This window comes from Ictidomys tridecemlineatus, chromosome 4, assembly GCF_052094955.1.
Source record: "Ictidomys tridecemlineatus isolate mIctTri1 chromosome 4, mIctTri1.hap1, whole genome shotgun sequence".
Classification (NCBI taxonomy): domain Eukaryota; kingdom Metazoa; phylum Chordata; class Mammalia; order Rodentia; family Sciuridae; genus Ictidomys; species Ictidomys tridecemlineatus.
This window is the reverse complement of record NC_135480.1, coordinates 16048585-16069984: the sequence shown is the minus strand read 5'-3', so window position 1 is coordinate 16069984 and position 21400 is coordinate 16048585. Positions and strand designations below refer to the sequence as shown.

The window sequence follows — 21400 nt, the reverse complement described above, 5'->3', positions numbered from 1 at the left end:
ATTCTTTTTTTGGTAGAGGGAGAAGTTGTAACAGCAAGAATTACTGAGAAGTAATTTTTGTGTTCTTCCATACTTAGTGGCTCTCAGCATTTTTGGAACCCTCTAAAAATTCAGTTTGATTTTAATTATGTAATTGAATGTGTGAATGAGATTTACCTGTGATCTCTTTAGAAGGAAAATAAAATTTTGACCTCATGTTTAGATGTAAAAAGCATTTTGTTAGTATCATGAGACTCTAAGTGCTCAATTTTATAAGAATGATAATAGTAAAATGCATTCAGATGTGACCACATATTTTTGAGTCTAACTTTAAAAAATAAACTTGAAAATTCAATAAGGATTATTAAACAATGAAAAAGCTTTCTGGTTCTTACCATTAAACTCCAAAACTGGTTAAATGAAACATGTATCTTTCTTTACTTTAAAGGGATATTTATACTTATTTATTATGTGCAAGTTATTTAGAGCTATGTCATGGTTATGAATCAAACCTAAACAATAAAAAGACATAATTTGTTTATTATTGCATCTATTGAAGGTAATTATTTAAGGCTGTAGCTGACTTTTTTTTTTTAGTTTTTAATATGAGGAAGCTATCTGGAAAAAGCAAGGTAGGAAAGCAGGTACCCACAATCATATAAGGAATATTTTAAGTGTGTTCAGTGCAAAGTACATGTAATCAGCTTTATATATATGTTGCAAAATTGCATGATTTTATGTGCTTTAGCCCATGTACACATGGATGTCACTAGTTTTATGGAAATTCTGTCAATTCTAATTCTTTTTTTATCTAGGAAACAGTGGTACTTATGTTCTCATAAGTGATAATAATAAAATGATAATAAATAATAATCATATTATCTTAAAATGTCATTTCTATGCTACTATACAAAATTCTTGAATAGCTGGGCTGTTAGAGTTAATCAAATATATTATATTTGGTCATATAGTTGTTTATCAGCATAATATGTTCTGTCATATTTGAAAGAAATCCTTGTGGCTTTCTTTCAAATATGACAGAATACATATGTATCTCAACTCTAGTTTATTTATTCAGTCTTTATGGTATTGTGTGCCATAAAAAATTAAAATCTTATAAAATATATAATTTTATAAAAGTTATATAAACATTTTAACCTTTAAAACTAGTGGTACAGTATGGTTAATAAATATTGTCACATATTTGTATATACACATAACATAATTTGGTCAAGGGTAGGTACTTAAACTTCTTTTCTTTAAAATGCATTATTTCTACTGGGTGTGGTGGTACAGCCTGTAATCAGAGAGACTCTGAAGCCTGAGATAGAAGGATGACAAGTTTGAAGCCAATCTGGGCAATTTAGCAATACCTTGTCTCAAAACAAACATTAAAAATGGTTGAGATGATACGGGGATAAGAAGGATAGTAGAATGAAACAAACATTATTATCCTATGTTTATATATGACTGCATAACTGCATTGATTCTACAACATGTACAATCAGAAAAATAATAAGTTATAATTCATTAATGCATGATATATAAAGTACATAAATGCATTGTACTCTCATGTATAATTAATTGAAACAAAAATTTTAAAAAATGATTGGGATGTAACTCAGTTGGTAGAGTGCATTGGGTTCAACTCTCAATACTTAAGAAAAGAAATATGTGTATATGTTTACTCAAAGTAAATTTTTTATGAGATTTCATTGTATAAAACTAATGAAATGATATCTCTTTTTGTTGTTGTTGTTCAGAATTTCTTAGTTTCTTGTTTTGTTTTTGGGGGTCTGAAAAAGTGGTCTGATATATTACATATATGCATATTTTCATTATAATGAATATTCTCACTGAGGGAAATAATATTTAAGTAAACTTATATCAAGGTAACATGTATTGAAATGTCCTTAAATTAATTTGGAAAATAGAATACAATTAATCCAAAATAATAGCACATTGATTGTTTAACTGTTGTCATGGAATAGGGAGGTATAGTATTAAAGGAGAATGGATGAATTTGCATGAATTATGTAATAATTAACCTGTTTCTCATTTTATCCCAAACAAATAAGTGCTATCCCTGTGCTGAAGAATGTGCATATTTATATGTAAATGAGACTTCTTTCATGTAGGCAACTAGAAGCACTTTTAAAATAAATATAAAAAACAAAAATATATACGTTCATGATCTTTGAGTCTATTTTAGGTGCCAAGTACACATAGAAGCACTTGAACATTTTTCAACCTTCCAAACTACACTGTGAGGACAGACCTGGTTTGTTTATGATGTTAGAGTTGCAGGTAAATTATTTAAGTAAAATTATATTTGTAATAAATAAGTTAATGTATAATATAGTCTATATCTATGTACATATATCTCTCCTTGATTCTTGTAAATAAAATTCCAATGAGATTCTTTACTATTTTATTTATGCATACACCCAGCCCAAATCTATCAAATGCACTAAAAGTTTATGCTGCATCATCTTGAAGTCTAAGAATTTATAGAACTATACTTTGAAATAGGTAGTTTTGTAAATTTTGGAGGAGTATCAAAAAGATTACTATTATCATTTGCATATGTTTCATGTAACATTTTTTAATGTAGCTATTCAATTTCACTGGGTGAATGTAATTTATAAGTAAAAAGTAGAAAACTTGTACAATAATCATCCATTTATCAAACAGTTTTTTTTTTCATTTTTGTTTCATACATCTATATATCGGCATCTAACTCTCTTTCTATCTTTCGTAGTTTCTTATCTTGGACCATTTAAGTATCTTGTATGTGAATATTAGTTTGCATTGGATACTGGATATAATAAAATTATATACTGGATAAAATAAAATTTGCAGCTTAACTATTTTATCTAAATATTAAATGCCAATAGCAGTTCTTCCTCCAGTCAAAACAACCAAAATATTCTTAGATATTGATTAATATTGTGTGAGTAAAAAAGTAGAGCACCTCACATCTACCAATATCTATGCATATTTGTAAGTGCAAATAAATGTGTGTTTTTGAATATTCTAAATTGAAAAATATATTTATCTTATTTATACAAACTTTGCATAATACAATCCCAGATGATGATATCTGAATTTTTTTAACTGTTCTGATATCTCTACCCAGATTATACTTTATACAAAACCTGGATGGAGAATCACAATCTCTCACTGGTGCATGAGTTCATTCTGATGGGCATCACCTCACGCCCTGATCTGCAGGCTCCACTGTTTGGGCTCTTCCTTATCATCTACCTGGTCACAGTGCTGGGCAACTTGGGCATGATCATCCTCACCAAGGTGGACCACAGTCTACAAACACCCATGTACTTCTTTCTCAGAAACCTTGCTCTAACTGATCTTGGTTACTCTACAGCTGTGGGCCCCAAAATGTTGGTGAATTTTGTTTCAGATAAAAATACAATTTCCTATTACTTTTGTGCGACCCAGCTAACCTTCTTTCTTTTTTTCATTGGAAGTGAACTTTTTATTCTTTCTGCAATGGCCTATGACCGTTATGTGGCCATCTGTAACCCTCTCCTCTACACTGTCATCATGTCACAAAAGGTTTGTCATGCCCTGGTGACAATCCCCTATCTCTACTGCTCATTTGTGTCTCTTCTAGTCACCTTAAAGATTTTTACCTTACCATTCTGTGGCTACAATATCATCAATCATTTCTACTGTGATTGTGTTCCCTTGATATCTTTGCTATGCTCAGATACTCTTGATGTTGAGCTAATAATCATGATCTTTGCAGCTTTTGATTTGATTTCCTCTCTTCTGTTTGTCCTTGTGTCCTACCTGCTCATCCTTCTAGCCATTCTCAGGATGAAGTCTGCTGAAGGCAGGCGCAAGGCTTTCTCCACCTGTGGATCACACCTGACAGCGGTTACAGTGTTCTATGGGACTTTGATATTCATGTATGTGCAGCCCAAGTCCAGTCATTCCTTTGACACTGATAAAATGACTTCAATATTTTACACTCTGATTATCCCCATGCTGAATCCCTTGATCTACAGCTTGAGGAATAAAGATGTAAAACACGCCTTACAAAGCACATGGAAAAAGATCAGATATGTTATTTCTTAAAAGTTAAAGATAAAAGGAGTCCTACACATGAGGGCTAGAAATGACCTGGCTCTGTTTTCCTGGAGAAACAAGAGAAAGCACCAATGAGATCAGCATGGAATATAAACTTCTAAAAGCTGAAAACACTTTAGTGAACAACAAAAATTAAGTCAAGTCTTTGCTTTCCTGGAGGGAGAAAGATGAATCGTAATCAAAATAATGGAGTAAGTTCTAGAGTGAAGTAGAATAAGTTTCAAGCATCCATGGAGTAGCAGAGTCGCATGCTGTAGGAGAGTAAGAAAGATTTGTATTTACAGAAGAGGATTTGAAATAGTTCTATTCTATTCTAAATGAGTATGATAAACTTTCCTGCATCAATGTGTGTTTGTGTGAATTTCTCTTTTTGTGTGAGCACAATCTTTCCATTTTAGGTTGTGCACTTCCACAAGTATCAGCTAACTCACTGGATAATCTGAAGCATTTAGTGACATGAATGTATTCAGATGCTCCTTTTCCACGTGGGAATCTTGGACTCTTTTGTTTTCCTTAGTTCCTTTTTTCACAGACATGAGCTTAGGAGAGTCTATTAAATGTACATTTTTTTTGAACACCCAATTTGTTAAGTACTGCATCAAATTCTATTTCATCCAGACTATATGTGTATTTGAGTGAAGATACCAACTAAGATATATTTCTTAAGTTTTCCACAGAAGTTTCTAGGGGTTGGACAGATGTTCCTCCTTAAAGGCAGCTTTATCTTTATTCTCCATCGCTTGTTTTTGCTAAAATATGGTCACATTGCCTTATTCTCTAAATGAAAAGAGTACCTCTAGTTTAAAAAGTATACCCTGTTGCTTAATTCCTGTATAATTTGAACACTTAATGATGAAATGGGTTTGTTTCTCCTTTTCGTTATATCCCACTTCCCTTATGTTTGTTCCATATGATATTGTCACATTTTTTGGTAGTATCTGTTCTTTGGTTGCATGCATTTAATGATAAGAATTGTGAGAAATAATCACAGATACTACCATACTGTAATTTCAGTGAGAGTATACTATGATATCTTTTAATCAATGGATTTTTTTTTTCTCTCTGGACACACTTCATCCTCAACAATATGTAAAGCCTTCTATATTTCTTTCATTATTTATATTGCTTGGTGCGCATTGCATTTTATTTTCATCATATAAAAATTATTTGGTTGTTTTTGTTACACCAACATGTAATAAAATTATTTATAGAGCTAATCAAATAGGAGTAAAGTAATTAAGTAGCATTGTAAAAGCATATGTATACTCTAATGTGGGAATAAACACTCCTAAGTATTTTATTGCTGATTTTTTTTGATTATTGTGACAATACTATACACCTTATGGTAAACTATTTTTTATTCATAGACACAAACATATAAGAAAATATTGTAATTTTCTAGGAAGTGTATGTTGGACAGATGTAAAGTGTTTATATTGTTTTTATGTGGATGCAAGATTATCTAAATGTTGAAACAATAAATTTTAAAATTACTTATGTGTTATACCAAATTAATTCCTTTGAAAATCATAACTATTATGATAGAAAAAAAGGTAACTTATTTTAAATTACATACATAAATGTCTGAATAACCATAACCCAGTAAATTATATCTAAAATAAATCTAGGTGGGACTTTCATTGTGTCTCAAATGATAAACAAAAAACATAGAGCAATATGCTAACATTTAACAATTTATAATGTATCTCTTTCATTTTAAAAGTTAGTCTATTTTTCACTATGACATGGAATTTATAAGTTACTTTAGAAGGATTTGGACTCTCTTCTGCACAGCATAAAACATTTAAAAACCAGGATCTATCATATAATTTTATTAACTACTAAAATAATTTGAATCAGCAGATTTTCATACTTTATAACAGAGATTCAGAAACTGCATTGCAATTTAGTATAAGAAAAATAGAAAAAAAAACTGTATGTAATACTTGATTGTCTGTGAAAAACAATTCTGTGGTTTGCATTAGTTTGATAAGCAGTGATGTATTTTAGTTTCCATTTAGTGTCTCAGAGATAATCACAGGAAAAAATTTATGTGGAAGATGGGCTCAAAATTGAAGTTTGTGTTAAAAATAAATTTCCACTTTGTTAGGATGGCCTTAGGACTGAGCCTACGCAACTCCATTTTAAAAACTCCAAACCTACAGTTTCAACAGGCACACCCACAGAGCCCTCCCGAATGGCCTCAAACAAGTTATCTCCCCTCACCCTGATAAATAGAGTGAAGCCCCTGGCAGGCTGTCACTGCCTGATTAGAGGAAACCTCAAGAAGATCAGGGTGAAGACCACCAGACCAGGTGTTTCTGACCCCACAGTAAATGATGTCACTGAGAAATCTGGTGGTAACCGATAAGGATTGAAAGGAGGGTCGAAAGCTCCAAAATTAAGTATAAATAATAGAGCAAATGAACAGGGATTCAGTTTAAATAATACCCCGGTATTAAATATTTTTTATTAAAGTATATTTTTATGATAAAAATAAATCAAAGATTAACTGAAGTAAATATGTAAAAATATTTTCCTATGTAATATTCATTAGAAAACCCAGCAGGGTTTAATATAGAAAAAAAAAATTGCAATTCTACTAGTACCAATTGCCAGAGCACTTTAGGTCAGTAGAATCCCCTTATTGTTTAAATCGTATCTTAAATGTTGGGGAGGTGGAGCAAGATAGTCAATGAGAAATACTATCCAGTTCTGCACTTCAGAGTCACACCAACTGTAATTAATATTGAAGCAACAAACTACCATCACCAGATCTAAGGAAGCCACAGGAGGGAATATGGAGCTTGGTTTTAGTATAGTGAAAGGAAGTTAAAGAAGACAGCAAAGAAAGAGTAGCCTTCTCCCAATTTCCCCCATAGTGCAGTGAGGAAAGAGCTACCTTTCACTTGGGAGAGGAAAAAGGAATAAAATCCAGACCTTAGACTTCACCCCCAGTATCAAGCCTGCCATGTTGAATCCTAGTCCTCGGTAGAGCACTTTGATCTATACCTACTGGAACAGCATTATCCAATCTGCAAAGAGACTTCCATCATCCTCCACTAACCTTAGGCATCAATGTAGGAAACAAGTTTCTACTCACTTAGGATATGAGAATAAACGGAACCAAAAGACTTTGTTGTAGAGCTTAGGACCATGCTCACTGCAATGACAACCAGCATGAGCCAGAAACAAAAGGCCCTGTATCTAAGCCAGAGCTCTTAGATCTAAGAACAGCCTTGGCATCAGGTGGAGACCTACACGCTTAGGAGTCACACTCAAGTTTTGCCTGATCCTTGCCAGACTTAGAATAGGTCAGGCACATAGCCATAAAGGCTGTCTGGACTGTGAGGATCACTTGTGTCCCAGCTTAGCACCAGTCTTGCTGGACAATGGACTCCATAGCTCTGGGCCCACGGTGAGACAGAACATCATGGTGGAAGGGCATGGTAAAGGAAAGCAGCGCTGGACAAGGTAAGCCAGAAACAGAGAGCTTTGTTCACCAGGGACAAAATATAAACCCCAAATTCACACCCCCAGTTACCTATCTCCTCCATATCTTTTCTGCATACAGTTACCACCCAGTTAATCCATATCAGTAGATTAATCCACTGATAGGTTACACTATTGGGGGAAACTATCCATGAAATACATGAGGATCTTCTCTGCATGGAAACCAAGGAGAGATAGGCCTGGGTTCTCCCACAGCAAGAGATTGCCCAATGCATGTGACCTATTCTCTCCCCTCTGCTAGGAAGATTCCTCATAGTAGCTCTGGAGACAGGCATTACCCTTTAGGAACTGAATTGCCCTCTTTTAACCTTTCTTAGAAAAAGAAAATTTTACAGAATCTCTTTGATGTTTCCTGATATAAATAAAGCAGGTGCGTTCCCTGCCAGAAACTCAATCCACCTGATCAGCTTGCCTGTTCTACCCTTGCTTTTGAAACTACTTTCTGTGGTTTTCATAATTTTATTTCTCTTAGCTTTCATATCTCAGCCTGCCCATTCCACCAAGGGGAACCCCATTTCCACTGCTTGCATAGGATGTGGGCGGGCCACTATCATAATCTACTCACTTCACTTCTGAATATTCTTGTATTGTCTTACCCATGAGATTTTAGGGGACACCACATATCCAAACCATAATGGACATGCACTGGAGAAGACTTTTCAATAAACAATGCTTAGAACATGAACAATCACATTCTAAACAATGAAACTAGCCCTCTATCAATAGCTACAAAAAACAACTCAAAATGGATTAAAGACATACATCAAAAACCTCAAAACATGAAACTTCCAGAAGAAAACTGAAAAAAAAAATTCTTCAAAATATTGAAATGGACAAGAATTTTCTGGAGACTTGAAAAGCACAAATTGAAAGCATAATATAGTCAAATTGATTACACTGAACTAAAAGCTCCTGCTTTCAGGGGAAAATATCATCAAAGTAAAGACTCAACAGAAAGAATGGAAGAAAATATTTGCCATGTATATATTAAACAAAAGTTAATATCCAGAATGCATAAAAAGCTCCAAATAATACTTAAAACAAAAATAACCCAAATAATAAAATAGACGATAGATCTGAATCAACATTTCTTAAAAGAAGGTACACAATTAAAGAACAGATGACAGAAAAAAATGGTAAACATCACTATCCAACAGGGAAATTGAAGTCTAAACCATAAGGAGATGTCACATTATCACAGTAAGGATGACTGTTATCCAGGGACCAAAGGTAGCAAGTGCAGGCAAGCATGTGGGGGAAAGGGAACCTTGAACTGTGCTTTTGGGAATGTCAATTAGTACAACCTTTATGCAAAACTAGGGAGGTTCCTCAAAAAATTAATGATAGCTCTACCACATGTTCTAGCAATCACACGGCTAGATTCATATTCAAAGAAATGAAATTAGTATATTGGCAACAATACATCTGCACTCCTGTGTTCACAGCAACATTATTTCCAACAGTCACCAATGGGAGGTAGCCTGAGCATCCCTCTACTGGTGAATGTGCAGAGAAATGTGTATATACACAATGGATGATGAGTAACCTCAAAAGGAATGAAATCCTGGCATCTGTGATAACATGGATGAAACTGGTGACTGAAATAAGCCAGGCACATAAAGTTGAGCGTTACATTTTCTCACACATGTGTGCCATGTAAAAAGTTTAATCTTAGGGGCTAGAGTGGTAGCTCAGTGGTAGAGTGCTTGCCTAGCTCATATGAGGCTCTGGGTTCAATCCCCAGCACCACAGAAAGATAAATAAATAAAGATATTTTATCCATCTACAACTACAAAAAAATTTTTAAAAGGCTAATCTTATAAAAGTTTATAGTAGACTGGTGGTTACCAGAGGTCAGAAGAAAGGGTGGGTTGGGACACTGAGGAAATGTTGATCAATGTGCAATAAATTACCATTAGCCACGCCTAAGATTTTCTATTGTGCTATTTTACAGTAGGATGGTGTAGGTAAGTAGTAGTTTGCTACATGTTTCAAAAATCCAGAAGAAATTATTTTGAACACTTTGCCATAAAGAAATGATGTGTTGAAGAGGATAAACTTGTTTCAACTGATTTAAACATTACCCAATGCATACACATATAGAAATATCATGTAGAACCTCATTATTTTGTATTATTTTATGTATGAATTAAGATGAATTCTACTTTAATAATAAACTGTTTAAAAACTTGTGGAACTGGCAAAAAAGAGACATTTTGAGTACTAGAGCCCAATACACATACCAAAAGCAATTTCACACATTGATTGCCAAAGTGATTTTCAAGAATAAAGCTACAGGAATCAAACTCCCAGATTGCAAACAAGTTACAGAGCTACATTAACTGCAAACTATGGAAATGGCTTGAAGACAGACAAGTAAACCAATGGAATGAAACAGAGAAGCAATCCCATATTATATCAACTGATTTATAAATGGGTGCCAAAAATACAAATGGAGAAAGATGGTCAATTAAATATATCATGCTAGGAAAACTGAATGCATGCGTGAGAACAAATGAAAGTAGACCCCAGCTTTGCACCATATGCAAAAACCAACTCAGATCGATTAAATATTATAAATTACCTAAAAGTTAATCCCAACATCATATTGTGAAGGGAAAGCATCATGACAGCTTTGGCAAAGCTGTAAAAGGATATAACTCCAAAGCCAAGTGAAAGAAATAAAATCACACAAATATCATTACATGTAACTAAAAATCCTCTGCAAATCAAAGAAAAATGATCAGCAAAGTGAAAGGCAAACTACAAAACAGGAGAAAACATTTAAAAACATACATTTAAAATGCAATTAATATTGAAGTTTTATAAGTAACTACATAACTACATAAACTCAAAGGTAATGAACAATTTAATTTATAAATAGAATGAGGACTTTATTATTAAAAGAAGAAAAAAGCAAAAGTTCATTCTTGCAGCACATGCTCAATAGAGGATTGCTATAATTTCTCTCACCTTTTTGAAATTAGTACTTCATTCAAAAAAAAAGCCCAAGATATTTAGTTTTCCAAATGCTATTGAGATTGCATTCATAGAAGTAGATTTACACTAATTGTAGAAGTTGATCCTGTAATATTCAACCTCTAACACTCATATAGATTTATTCTTTATAATTATGAAATTATACTAATTGATGCACTTATCACTGTGTAGTACTCATTTAGTTACCTCTCCTCATTTTTCACTTCTTCAGGTCCTCCTGAACTGTTTTCCATTTCTACACATTTTTCTATTCTGCATATATTTTAGAAAATATTTTTGGTAAAGGTAATCTTTGTTTTCTGTCTCCTTTGAATTAATGTTTTCTAGATTCATACCTGCCATGGTATGTGTTGAAACTACATTTCCATTAAAAAAAATGTGCTGTGCTTAACATCAGATCTAAACTCTTAACAATTTCAAAGTAGAAAACAGTACTGTTCTTAAAACAGTTGTCTTTACTTTTTTATTTAGTATAATTAAGATTCCGTGTCTATTTATGAGCCTCTCCTCATTTCTCTAAATTCTCAGCGTTTGGTTATCACCATGCCAATACCTGATTCCATAAGTTTGATTATTTTCCATACTCCATGTAAGGGAGAGCATGGGTACTTGTCTTTTTACATCCTTAAGGCTAATTCATATTTCACACGTGTTTATACCACATTTTACAAATCCATTAATGTACAAATAGGTATTAGATTTTTTCCACATCTTGTCTAGTTCAAATTATGTTAAAAAGAACAAGAGGGTACAGGCATTTCTTTAAAATACTAATTTCAAATATTCTGCACAAAATTCAGAAGTGGATTTGCTGAATCCTATCATAAATAAATAAATATTGAATGTGAATTTCCCCTGGCAATTAATGGACAAACTCCAGGCCTTTCATTAAGTTCTCAAATGCTTTAGGGATACTCTACTAGTTCCTTGGCATCTCCTGAGGGAGAGTGTCAAATGATGAAAAAAAATCCATAAATTCTCTTCTATAATGCAATGTTTGGAAACACACCAGAGAATCAAAGAGAGAGAGAGGCTTCAGTGGAGGTAACAAAGACAGAAGTTTTCATATATGTTAGCAGTACCTACTGAAGTAGATAAACTTTGTTATGGCATTGCCCTCTTTTTTAAGTGACCATTTCTGATTCAGTTTCTGTGTTTTCAAGAGCTCCGTAATACCTCAGAGCAATACAATCTCTCTCTGTTTTCCCTCATCTTAACTTTAGAATATTGGCGCATGAGAGGTTAAAAGCTCATATGTATCTTAAAACCCACAAGCTGTGTGTTTATAAAATAATTAAATTGTCCATGTTTTTAATTTAATAATTAAATTGTCCATGTAAAAGCAAAAGTGACAGGAGATAAAATATAAATTCAAAGATATTGTAATGGAATAAATTGAAAAAACAGAGATCAATACCCACATTTTTTTCCTTCCAAATATTTAGGCATTTAATATCTCTGTGCTTTCTTTGTGACCATTTGTAATATAAATTAACATTTAAAATTATGTAATTAAATACATACATGTGATTCATTCCATATCTCTTTCTTTGAGATAGGAGTTACTGTTTCACAATGAGATAGAAAAAGCATTTTTTTAATATACCAGGATACCTGGTTTTACAGAAAAAGCAAAATTTTCCATATTTTGCTGTGAGTTTTTACTAAATTTTTCTCAGAGTATAAGCTTAAAAGTAAAATTGATTATTCAGTAAAAATGAGAAAACTATGAGAAAGTAGTTTGGTTCTTTTCATAGAACCACAAAACTGATGAACACAAAACATTCTTATTTTTTCAGTTTTTATTGTTAATAGTTATATACATGTGTGGATATAAAATGGCACTATGACTCTTTAATATAAGGTGAAATGATTCAACCAAGCTAATTAACATAATTTTATCTTACAGGAATATTAATTAAAACTGATCATGTTATATTGTAGTATTTCATGATTGCTAAACAAAACAAAATAAAATAGTTCAATTTATTTCCTATTCCTTTATTAAAGGTATTTCTCTAACAAACTGATGCAGTTTATTAAATTAATTTAGGGTAGGATATCAGCAGCCACAACAATGTAAGAAATATTTTGTTTGAGATAAGTGCAAATTACTTAACTTTAGAATATTGGCGCCTGAGAGGTTAAAAGCTCATATGTATCTTCAAACCCACAAGCTGTGTGTTTATAAAATAATTAAATTGTCCGTGTTTTTAATTTAATAATTAAATTATTATGTAGAAAGCTATATCTGAGCATTGGAAAATTGCTAACTCATATCTCATGTACAAGTGCCTGTCATTAAAATTTTCACTACAAAGTTGGTCATTTCTCTTTCCTTTTTTTATGAAAGAAAAATGTTCCTTTACTGTTTTTACTTCAAAATAAAGATGTACCTGCCATATACCTGCTGCTATAGCACATCTTCAAATTTTCTGGGTTATTGGGGATGTTCAGATACATTGTATTTTGTTATGCACACATACATCTGCAAACTGTGCTGCATTACATTTGGAAGAAATTATTGCTGTTTTATATACAGAGTGCTATAAAACATACCCAAATATCTATGTTTAACTCATCCTTATTATAGCTTATTTTGTCTAAATGGTGCTATATAATAAAAAATGTGCAATGTAGAACATTTTTAAGTTTGTTATAAAAGTATTTGAACTTTTTACTTTAAAGCATAGCATCATCATATCCAAAGAAGATTATGTAAGACTTCATTGTACAGCATCAATGAAATAAACTCTTTTCAAATTTGTTCATATTTTCTTCATATTCTCCCATGTTGTGACATAATAAAGTGAATCTAATTTGTTATACACAAGTAAGTATATTTCATTTATAATGAAAATATCACAGGAGAAGAATAATATGTTACATTAATTTCTATTGTGATAGCATTATATATTATTTTTATAATAGTTTTGAATATAAGAAATATAAATAATCTAAAATAATAGTTCATTGTCATATTCATATTCTAACATCAGCCACAGAGTTAATAGGATGACCTCTACCACCTTTTCTTTCAAGAAAATTATTTAGTACCTTATAATATAGGGAGTTGTATAAAATCTTAGATTTTTTGTGTTTCGAAATCCTTATTTTGTAATTATACTGTGCATTATCTGATATTATTGAATGCAATTATTAAATGTGACTGTGAGTGTAATTAAGTATATGAAAATAGAAAAGTTAAAAATAATAATTGTACATTTATCTTATACAAAAAATAGCAAAATTTAGATTATTTTCCTATTTTGCTTTACATATCTATCTGTATATATGTACATCTCTCTATGCATCAGGGTTTATCATCCTTGGAAGAAAGTAACTGATTTGAATATCGTTTTACCTGGACATTGGACAGAGTTGAATGTTTAGCAGCTTAACTGGCCTCTAATCATTTCAGTTATACTGAAATATAACTACAATTAATAGATTTCTTTTGTGAGTAGAATCACCCTAGAGTAGTACTATTGATCATTCATTTCTTTGTATGTGCTCATGTAAATATGTATATAAATTCAAATTTACTGTTAGGAAAGTTTGAATATATCTTATTTACACCAGCCTTCCATAATGAATATTTGTCAAGTAATAATATTTGAAATCCATTAATTGCACTGATGCTTTATCTGATACAGGTTTTTTAATGAAATTGGATGGAGAAACACAATCTCACTGTAGTGAATGAGTTCATTCTGATGGGCATCACAAATCGCCCTGAGTTGCAAGCTCCATTATTTGGGCTATTTCTCATCATCTATGTGGTCTCAGTGCTGGGCAACTTGGGCATGATCATCCTCACCAAGGTGGACTCCAGACTTCAAACACCCATGTACTTTTTTCTTAGAAACCTGGCTCTCACTGATTTTGGATACTCTACAGCCGTGGGCCCAAAAATGTTATTAAATTTTGTTGTGGCTCAAAATACAATTTCCTATTATTTTTGTGCTACACAGCTAGCTTTCTTTCTCTTCTTCATTGGAAGTGAGTTATTTATTCTGTCTGCAATGGCCTATGATCGCTATGTGGCCATCTGTAACCCTCTCCTCTACACTGTCATCATGTCAAACAGGTTATGTCAGTTGCTGGTGGCAATCCCCTATCTCTATTGTATATTTATGTCACTTACAGTCACTATAAAGATTTTTACCTTATCCTTCTGTGGCTACAATGTCATTAATCATTTCTACTGTGACTGTATGCCTTTGATATCTTTGCTGTGTTCAGACACTCATGATGCCGAATTGACAATTATGATCTTTGCAGCTTTTGATTTGATTTCCTCTCTTCTGATCGTCCTAGTGTCCTACCTGCTCATCCTCCTAGCCATTCTCAGGATGAAGTCTGCTGAGGGCAGGCGCAAGGCATTCTCCACCTGTGGATCCCACCTGACAGTGGTCATAGTGTTCTATGGGACTTTGATATTTATGTATGTCCAGCCCAAGTCCAGTCATTCCTTGGACACTGATAAAGTGGCTTCCATATTTTACACATTGGTTATCCCCATGTTGAATCCCTTGATCTACAGCTTGAGGAACAAAGATGTCAAGTTTGCTCTACAAGGCACATGGAAAAAGATATGCAACATCTTTTCTTAAAGATTACATAGAATATGAGTTCTATGAATGTGGTTTGCTTATGAAGCCAGTCAGTTTTCCCCCAGCATGTTTAGCAAACAACACATATTCAAATAATTAATTTTACTGTAGTAATAGTAAAATTTCTAAATGCTTAAAATATATTAGTGAACAAAACAACAAGATCTTCTTTTCTGAATGGGGAAAGATGAATTTTTAAAAATTGAATAAATTGTATAATAAAGTAGAATGGGAATTTAAGACCTATAGACTCCACAAGCAAGTGTCAGAGTCTGATGCTGCATTGGAATGAGAAAGAATGGTAAATATGAAAAATGAGTTAATTTTTTTTAGTCACAACTATAGTAATAAACTTCTGATGACTGTGAATGTGCTTGTGTGTTTCTCTGGTTGTGCAAGCATAATCCCTGTGTTTTAAGTTTCATACACATCCATGGGTTGTGTTAAAATCCAACAGCATGTGTCATCAGGAGCTCAGTGTATTACAGTGATTGAAATGACTGAGTCAGATCAGGTGCTCTGAGCCCCTCTTTCACCTGGGGCTCCTGGGCTTCTGGTTTTCCTCATTGGTGGCCTTTGTTTTGTGTATTAGCTCAAAAGAGACTATTTACTTAACGCATGATCCTATTCAGAAAATCACAGTTCTGCTAAAAATATTTCATGTAATCTAGTCCTTTATAGAGACTGGTGAATATACCAAATAAGAGACCATATGAAGTTTTACTATAGAAGCTTCTTTCTCTTTTACATTTTAACTCCCTATATTTGTCTAATAAATGGTTTCTTGTCCTCACCTCTCCAAAGGAACACAATGATTCTTGTTTAAAACAGCCTGTATTTTATTTTATTCTTGACAAGCTTCATGCTGTGTGATTAAGCAGGTCTCTTGCTCCTCTTTCAGTGACTGCTTTCCCTTATATTTGGTCCCAAAGAAGGTATCAGATCTTTTTATTAGTATACATTTTTTGCATAAATTTGATAATATGGCTTGAAAGAACTGAAAAGAAAAAAAAAACGCATGACTTGAGTTGTGCTAATTTGCAGGGAGAATGTAATGTGTTTTGCGTAGACACAAACACTTTTTTTGGTGCCTTGGCACATTTCATGTACAACCCTCCCTAAATTACTTCATGTTTTCTTTATTTTATTTTTATTTAACGTTCATGGAATTTTATTTGTGTCATAAAATGATTGATGTGTTTTTAATTTACATGCACATTTGAGAAAAAATTATCTATGTATCTAAACATATGTTTAAAAATAATTAATTGGAGAACTAAAAGCATACAAATATTATCATGTGGAAATAAACATTACTGCAGAGTTTACATATTTCATTTTTTTCTTTTTTTTGACAACAGAATATACCTAGTTGTTAGCTTTTTATTTACTCATATATGTATATATAAAGTGTTGGAATTGCCTAGAAATTATAAGTTGAACAGAGGTTAGATTAAATGCTAGTATAGTTTGTTAGTGGACACAAGATTGTGATAACTTTAGAATTAATGTGTATTATCAATTTTATTAGTTATTTTATGTTACATCAAATTAAATTCACAGAAAATTTCAACTTTTATAATAGATGAAGGTAAGAGTTTCGAATATCTAAATTTTTAAAAAGTCAATAACCATAACTGAATATAGCACTTCTAAAATAATTTTCATAGGGATATCCTCAAATGATAAACAAAAACATAAAAGTAATAAGCTAATACTTAATGTTTTAATGAATGAATGTATGTTCTCATTTTCAATGTTAGTATCTTTTTCATTATTACATATATTTTTAAAAGTTATTTCAGAAAGTTTTTCATGGAACATAAAAATTATTTAAAAAAGAATCTGGCTTATGATTTTATTATTTGCTAAAATAATTTTTGTCAATATAGTTTTATATTTTATGGAAAAACTTCAAAACAAATTTAGAAAAATAAAAAATTCAAAGAACTCTTGTTGATGTTCAGAATGTCTATTAAAGAGCTTTCTATGGTTGCCAGAGATATAAGTATTGAGATTTTTCACTTACGGAGGCATGAGGAAAAAGTCATGTTGAGATGGACCTCAAATATGAAAACTGTGTTAAAAATAACTCAACTTTTCTTCCCCAAGTCATTCCTTAACTGTCGAATTCTAATACATATTTAGAGAGAAAAAAGAGTAAACATAATCTCAAAATTCTTCCAGAAATATAAAGAGAAGCTGTATTTTCTAACATTTTTGTAAGCACTCCCTGATATTAAAGGAGTCAAATGTGTAAAATTCTAAACTGAATGTTAAATGTTGAATATAGCCCTATGCACAATAAGCTTCTTATCATGTTAGGCATAACCTGATATAAAATATTATATAAAAGCTCCTATGATACAGGAGTTTAAATGTTTCAACATTTAAAAATACAATGTCATTTGCCATATCCAGCAACTAAAAAAAGAAAGCATGTAATTACATCTAAATATATATAAAAAGTATTTAGGCTCCAGGATTCATTAATGGCAACAACTTTGACAAACTAATGTTATAAATGAGATATCATGACATTAGTAGTATTTTCATTTTGCTCTAATCTCTTCAGAAAACAGAATTCCATCAAATGATATTTTCCTAAATTGAGATTTTTAATAAGTTTATATAATACCTAAAATTTATATAAGAAGAACATCTTTTCCTATCACATATTCCTACCACAATTTCTCTATTTTTATTTCACAGGCTCTCTTAACTGCTATTCACGTGCTTACTTATTCAAATGTCAAAATTAAGTCAGAGTGATATTTTTAGATTATCTGGGCAGTTTTTTAGGTTTGCAAACAATGACTGTCCTCTGTGCAGGTGTGTGCTTGTGTTTATATGTATGTCTGTGCAAAAGTGTGTGTGACTCAGCATGGAAATGACTCTTAAAAACAAGTAAAAAAAATCACAAAGATATTTGGTTACTAATGTTTCTAATGTCTACATAATGAAAATATTTACAAATAAAATAATTCAGACTATAGAAAATAGATGCAATTGTGCATATACAATTAATTAATTGATAGGTCTAAAATCCATAGAAAAAAGTATAAATTTCTATTAAACTTCTAAATTAAATTATGTATTAAATTCTATTACCCAAGCTCTTTACTGACAAAAGCTTAAAAGTACATGATTTCCAAATAATGGAAATGAGATGGAGTTAAAAATATTCCCACTCTCAATGAGAGCCTATAAAATCATAGTCTCTTTGGTAAACAACTTACAAAAGTCTAATAAGTATATTTATCCTGCAAAATCAAAGAACAATTCTTGTTTATGGAGGAGTTAACAAAATAAAACATACCTGAGTAAAAAATAATTGAAGAATAAGACTTTCACCATTTAAAATATTAATTTAATATATTTGCAAAATTATAATGCATATTGTCAACGAGAACATGCATAAATGTTACTAATGGCTACATCCACAGGAAAGAAAAACTATATATAAGGCTTGCTTCTGGTAAAGGAGGTAAGTTCTCAGTATCAGGACAAGGATTAAAAAGAAAAAGAAAATAATGCACAAAGTTCTCAGTATCAGGACAAGGATTAAAAAGAAAAAGAAAATAATGCACAAAGATTCAATTATAAAAAGACATTTTTTTACATTTTATTAGTGAGTTATATTTAGGCATAGTAGTGTGGGATCACATATTCCTAAATACATATAAAATTTGCTTCATATCAAGCTTTATTACTTCTCCTCTCCCTCTTTTCCTCTTTTCTCCTAATCCCCTTTCTCTACTCTGCTGGTCTTCCTTTCATGTATTTATTTTTAAATTAAAGCATTATACTTGTACATACACGTGGGATTCATTGTGATATATTTACAGTGTATACAGCATAATTTGGTAAATTTTATTCCATGGTTTGTTCATTTTTCCTTCCCCTCAATTCTATTCCTCTATACTACTGACCTTCCTTATATTTATTTATTGATTTTCTTTAATTGAAGCTCTATAGTAACATAAAAGTGAAAATTTTTGTGATATATTAATTCACACACATAACATAACTTGATCAATTTTATTCTTCAATTCCTCCACTTTCTCACCCCTTTCCTCTCTTTCTTTATTTAATTCACTATTCTCCTTTCTATCATCATGAGATTTCCCCTAGTCTTTTAATTCTTTATTTTTCTCTAGCTTTTGCATCTAATAGAAAACATGTGAAGCTAGAATTTATTTAACTTATCATGAAAAATGTTTATGTTTCAAATAAACTTAAATTAACTAATTGAATTAATAAAGTCAATATTTTTGTTATATAATATTTATTATAAAACAATATGATTCAATACAAGAAAATATGAGGCAATATTAATAATTCATAGAAGAATTTAAGAATATAAATCAGTAAATTATATTTTAAAAATTAAGGAGGTAGCAAAAGAAGGAAGATGAGAAAAATCTTCCAGTCATCCTCTGCCCAAAATTACATCAATTATAATTGCTATTCGAGCATCAAATTCCCTAAATAGCAGGTAAGGAAGCCGGGGGACTGACCATTGAGTTTGATTTTGCTAAAATATATTAAAAAAAAAATTTTAAAGGAGAAAAAGAAAGAGTGCTACTAAACTTAGGCAGCACAGCTATCTCAAGACTAGTGTTCAAACATGAAGCCAATAAATGTGCCCAGCACCAGGCAGAGTCCACTGCCTCAGTGGAATACATAAATGTTTTAGCCAACTTCAAAGCCAGGTGAGTACTGAGATTGTGCAGGTTCTTGTAGCTGTGGGACTCAGGCAAGACCCAACATAGAATCAGTCATGATGGTCAAGAGACTACCTTCACCAACACTACCCCAATCTGAAGCATCATAACATGGAGCAAGACTCCATTTGCTGAGAGTAGGACATTGTACTTAGCACAAATTTAGCCTTGGAATTTCTTACTCAGCTGATGAAATTGAATGCTGATCAGAACTTAACATCTTCTCAACTCAGACCTGTTTGAAGAAGGAGCCTCTAAAACAATCCTATTGCCAGTTAGAGAAATATAGCCCCAAATCATTAAATTCATGATTGCCCTAATATAGCTGATTGCAGTAAACTTGGGCCATAAGGATACCTCAACAATAGGCAGTGCAGAGCATTGTAAGACTTGTTTTCCCTCAGTGCTGTGATGATTTTGTGAGCTCTAGGCTAAGAGTGCAATGTGACTTTGTGTAGTTACTGGGCAGCAGCAGGGCTCATGAGTTTGGCTGGCCCATTCATGGAAATTCAGCCTACAATCTAAGTAGTAAAATTCTACACTATTCAACCATGATCTAGTGACCGTGAGTGAGGGATATAGGCTAACCCAAGTAACAAGGAGCCATTTGAGGGATGGACTATCCTCTTAGAAACTCCCTTAGTTCTTGTTGAATGACACTCCAACAGTGGATTGGGTCATAGCTAAGCTTGGGTCAATCTCTAGTGCTGAAATAATTACAAATCAGCAATAGCTGACTCACGGAAACCAGGGTTATGTTGTCAATCTGGTTGTGAGAAACAGGAAGGAAATATAGCCTCAACGACAATTGGCACACTGCTTATAATTTCTAGAAAGACAAGCTAGGTCACCTAATTTCTGCCCTGATATAACATATGTTAACAAGACCAAGAGCATTCCAGAAATAATGACTTCACTTAATGGTCAAAATAAGGTGTCGGGCTGGGGATGTGGCTCAAGTAGTAACACGCTTGCCTGGTGTGCGTGCTGCCCAGGTTCCATCCTGAGCACCACATACAAAGATGTTGTGTTCACCAAAAACTAAAAAATAAATATTAAAATTCTCTCTGTCACTGTAAAAAAATATAAGGTGTCATAAAATGACCAAATAGTCATCACTATGTTAGAAATCCTATAAATAGCCTTTAGCATCAAGGAAACACAGATTAATGATTACATTTTAACACAGACTTTTAGAAGATAAAATGAAGCAATCAAAAAAATTTAGCTGAAATCCTTGATCTGAAAACTACATCAAGTAAAATTAGACGTGTGATAGAAGGTATCAACAATAAGAGAGTGAGCTTGAAGACAAGACTTTTGAGAATACATAACTGAAGGAGAAAAAGGAATGATTAGTAGTGAGGAAAGTTTGGATATCAACATGAAGAATAATGAAACTGGACTCATCTCTCATTAGTAACAAAAATCAACTCAAAATGAATTAAA

General features: G+C 32.2%; 2 protein-coding genes across 2 annotated transcripts; both read left to right on the top strand.

Moving 5' to 3' along the window:
* The first annotated feature begins 3141 nt into the window (after positions 1-3141).
* On the top strand, positions 3142-4083 carry LOC101976321 (olfactory receptor 8K3). The gene has a single exon (XM_005342387.2). The coding sequence runs from the start codon at positions 3142-3144 to the stop codon at positions 4081-4083; it is 942 nt and encodes a 313-aa protein (XP_005342444.2).
* A 10199-nt stretch (positions 4084-14282) lies between these two features.
* Positions 14283-15224, top strand: LOC101954431 (olfactory receptor 8K3). The gene has a single exon (XM_013366240.2). The coding sequence runs from the start codon at positions 14283-14285 to the stop codon at positions 15222-15224; it is 942 nt and encodes a 313-aa protein (XP_013221694.1).
* The last annotated feature ends 6176 nt before the right edge of the window (positions 15225-21400 follow it).

Bases quoted from the DNA above. Each gene is read 5' to 3' on its own strand.
- LOC101976321 (XM_005342387.2), top strand. From the start codon at position 3,142: ATGGAGAATCACAATCTCTCACTGGTGCATGAGTTCATTCTGATGGGC.
- LOC101954431 (XM_013366240.2), top strand. From the start codon at position 14,283: ATGGAGAAACACAATCTCACTGTAGTGAATGAGTTCATTCTGATGGGC.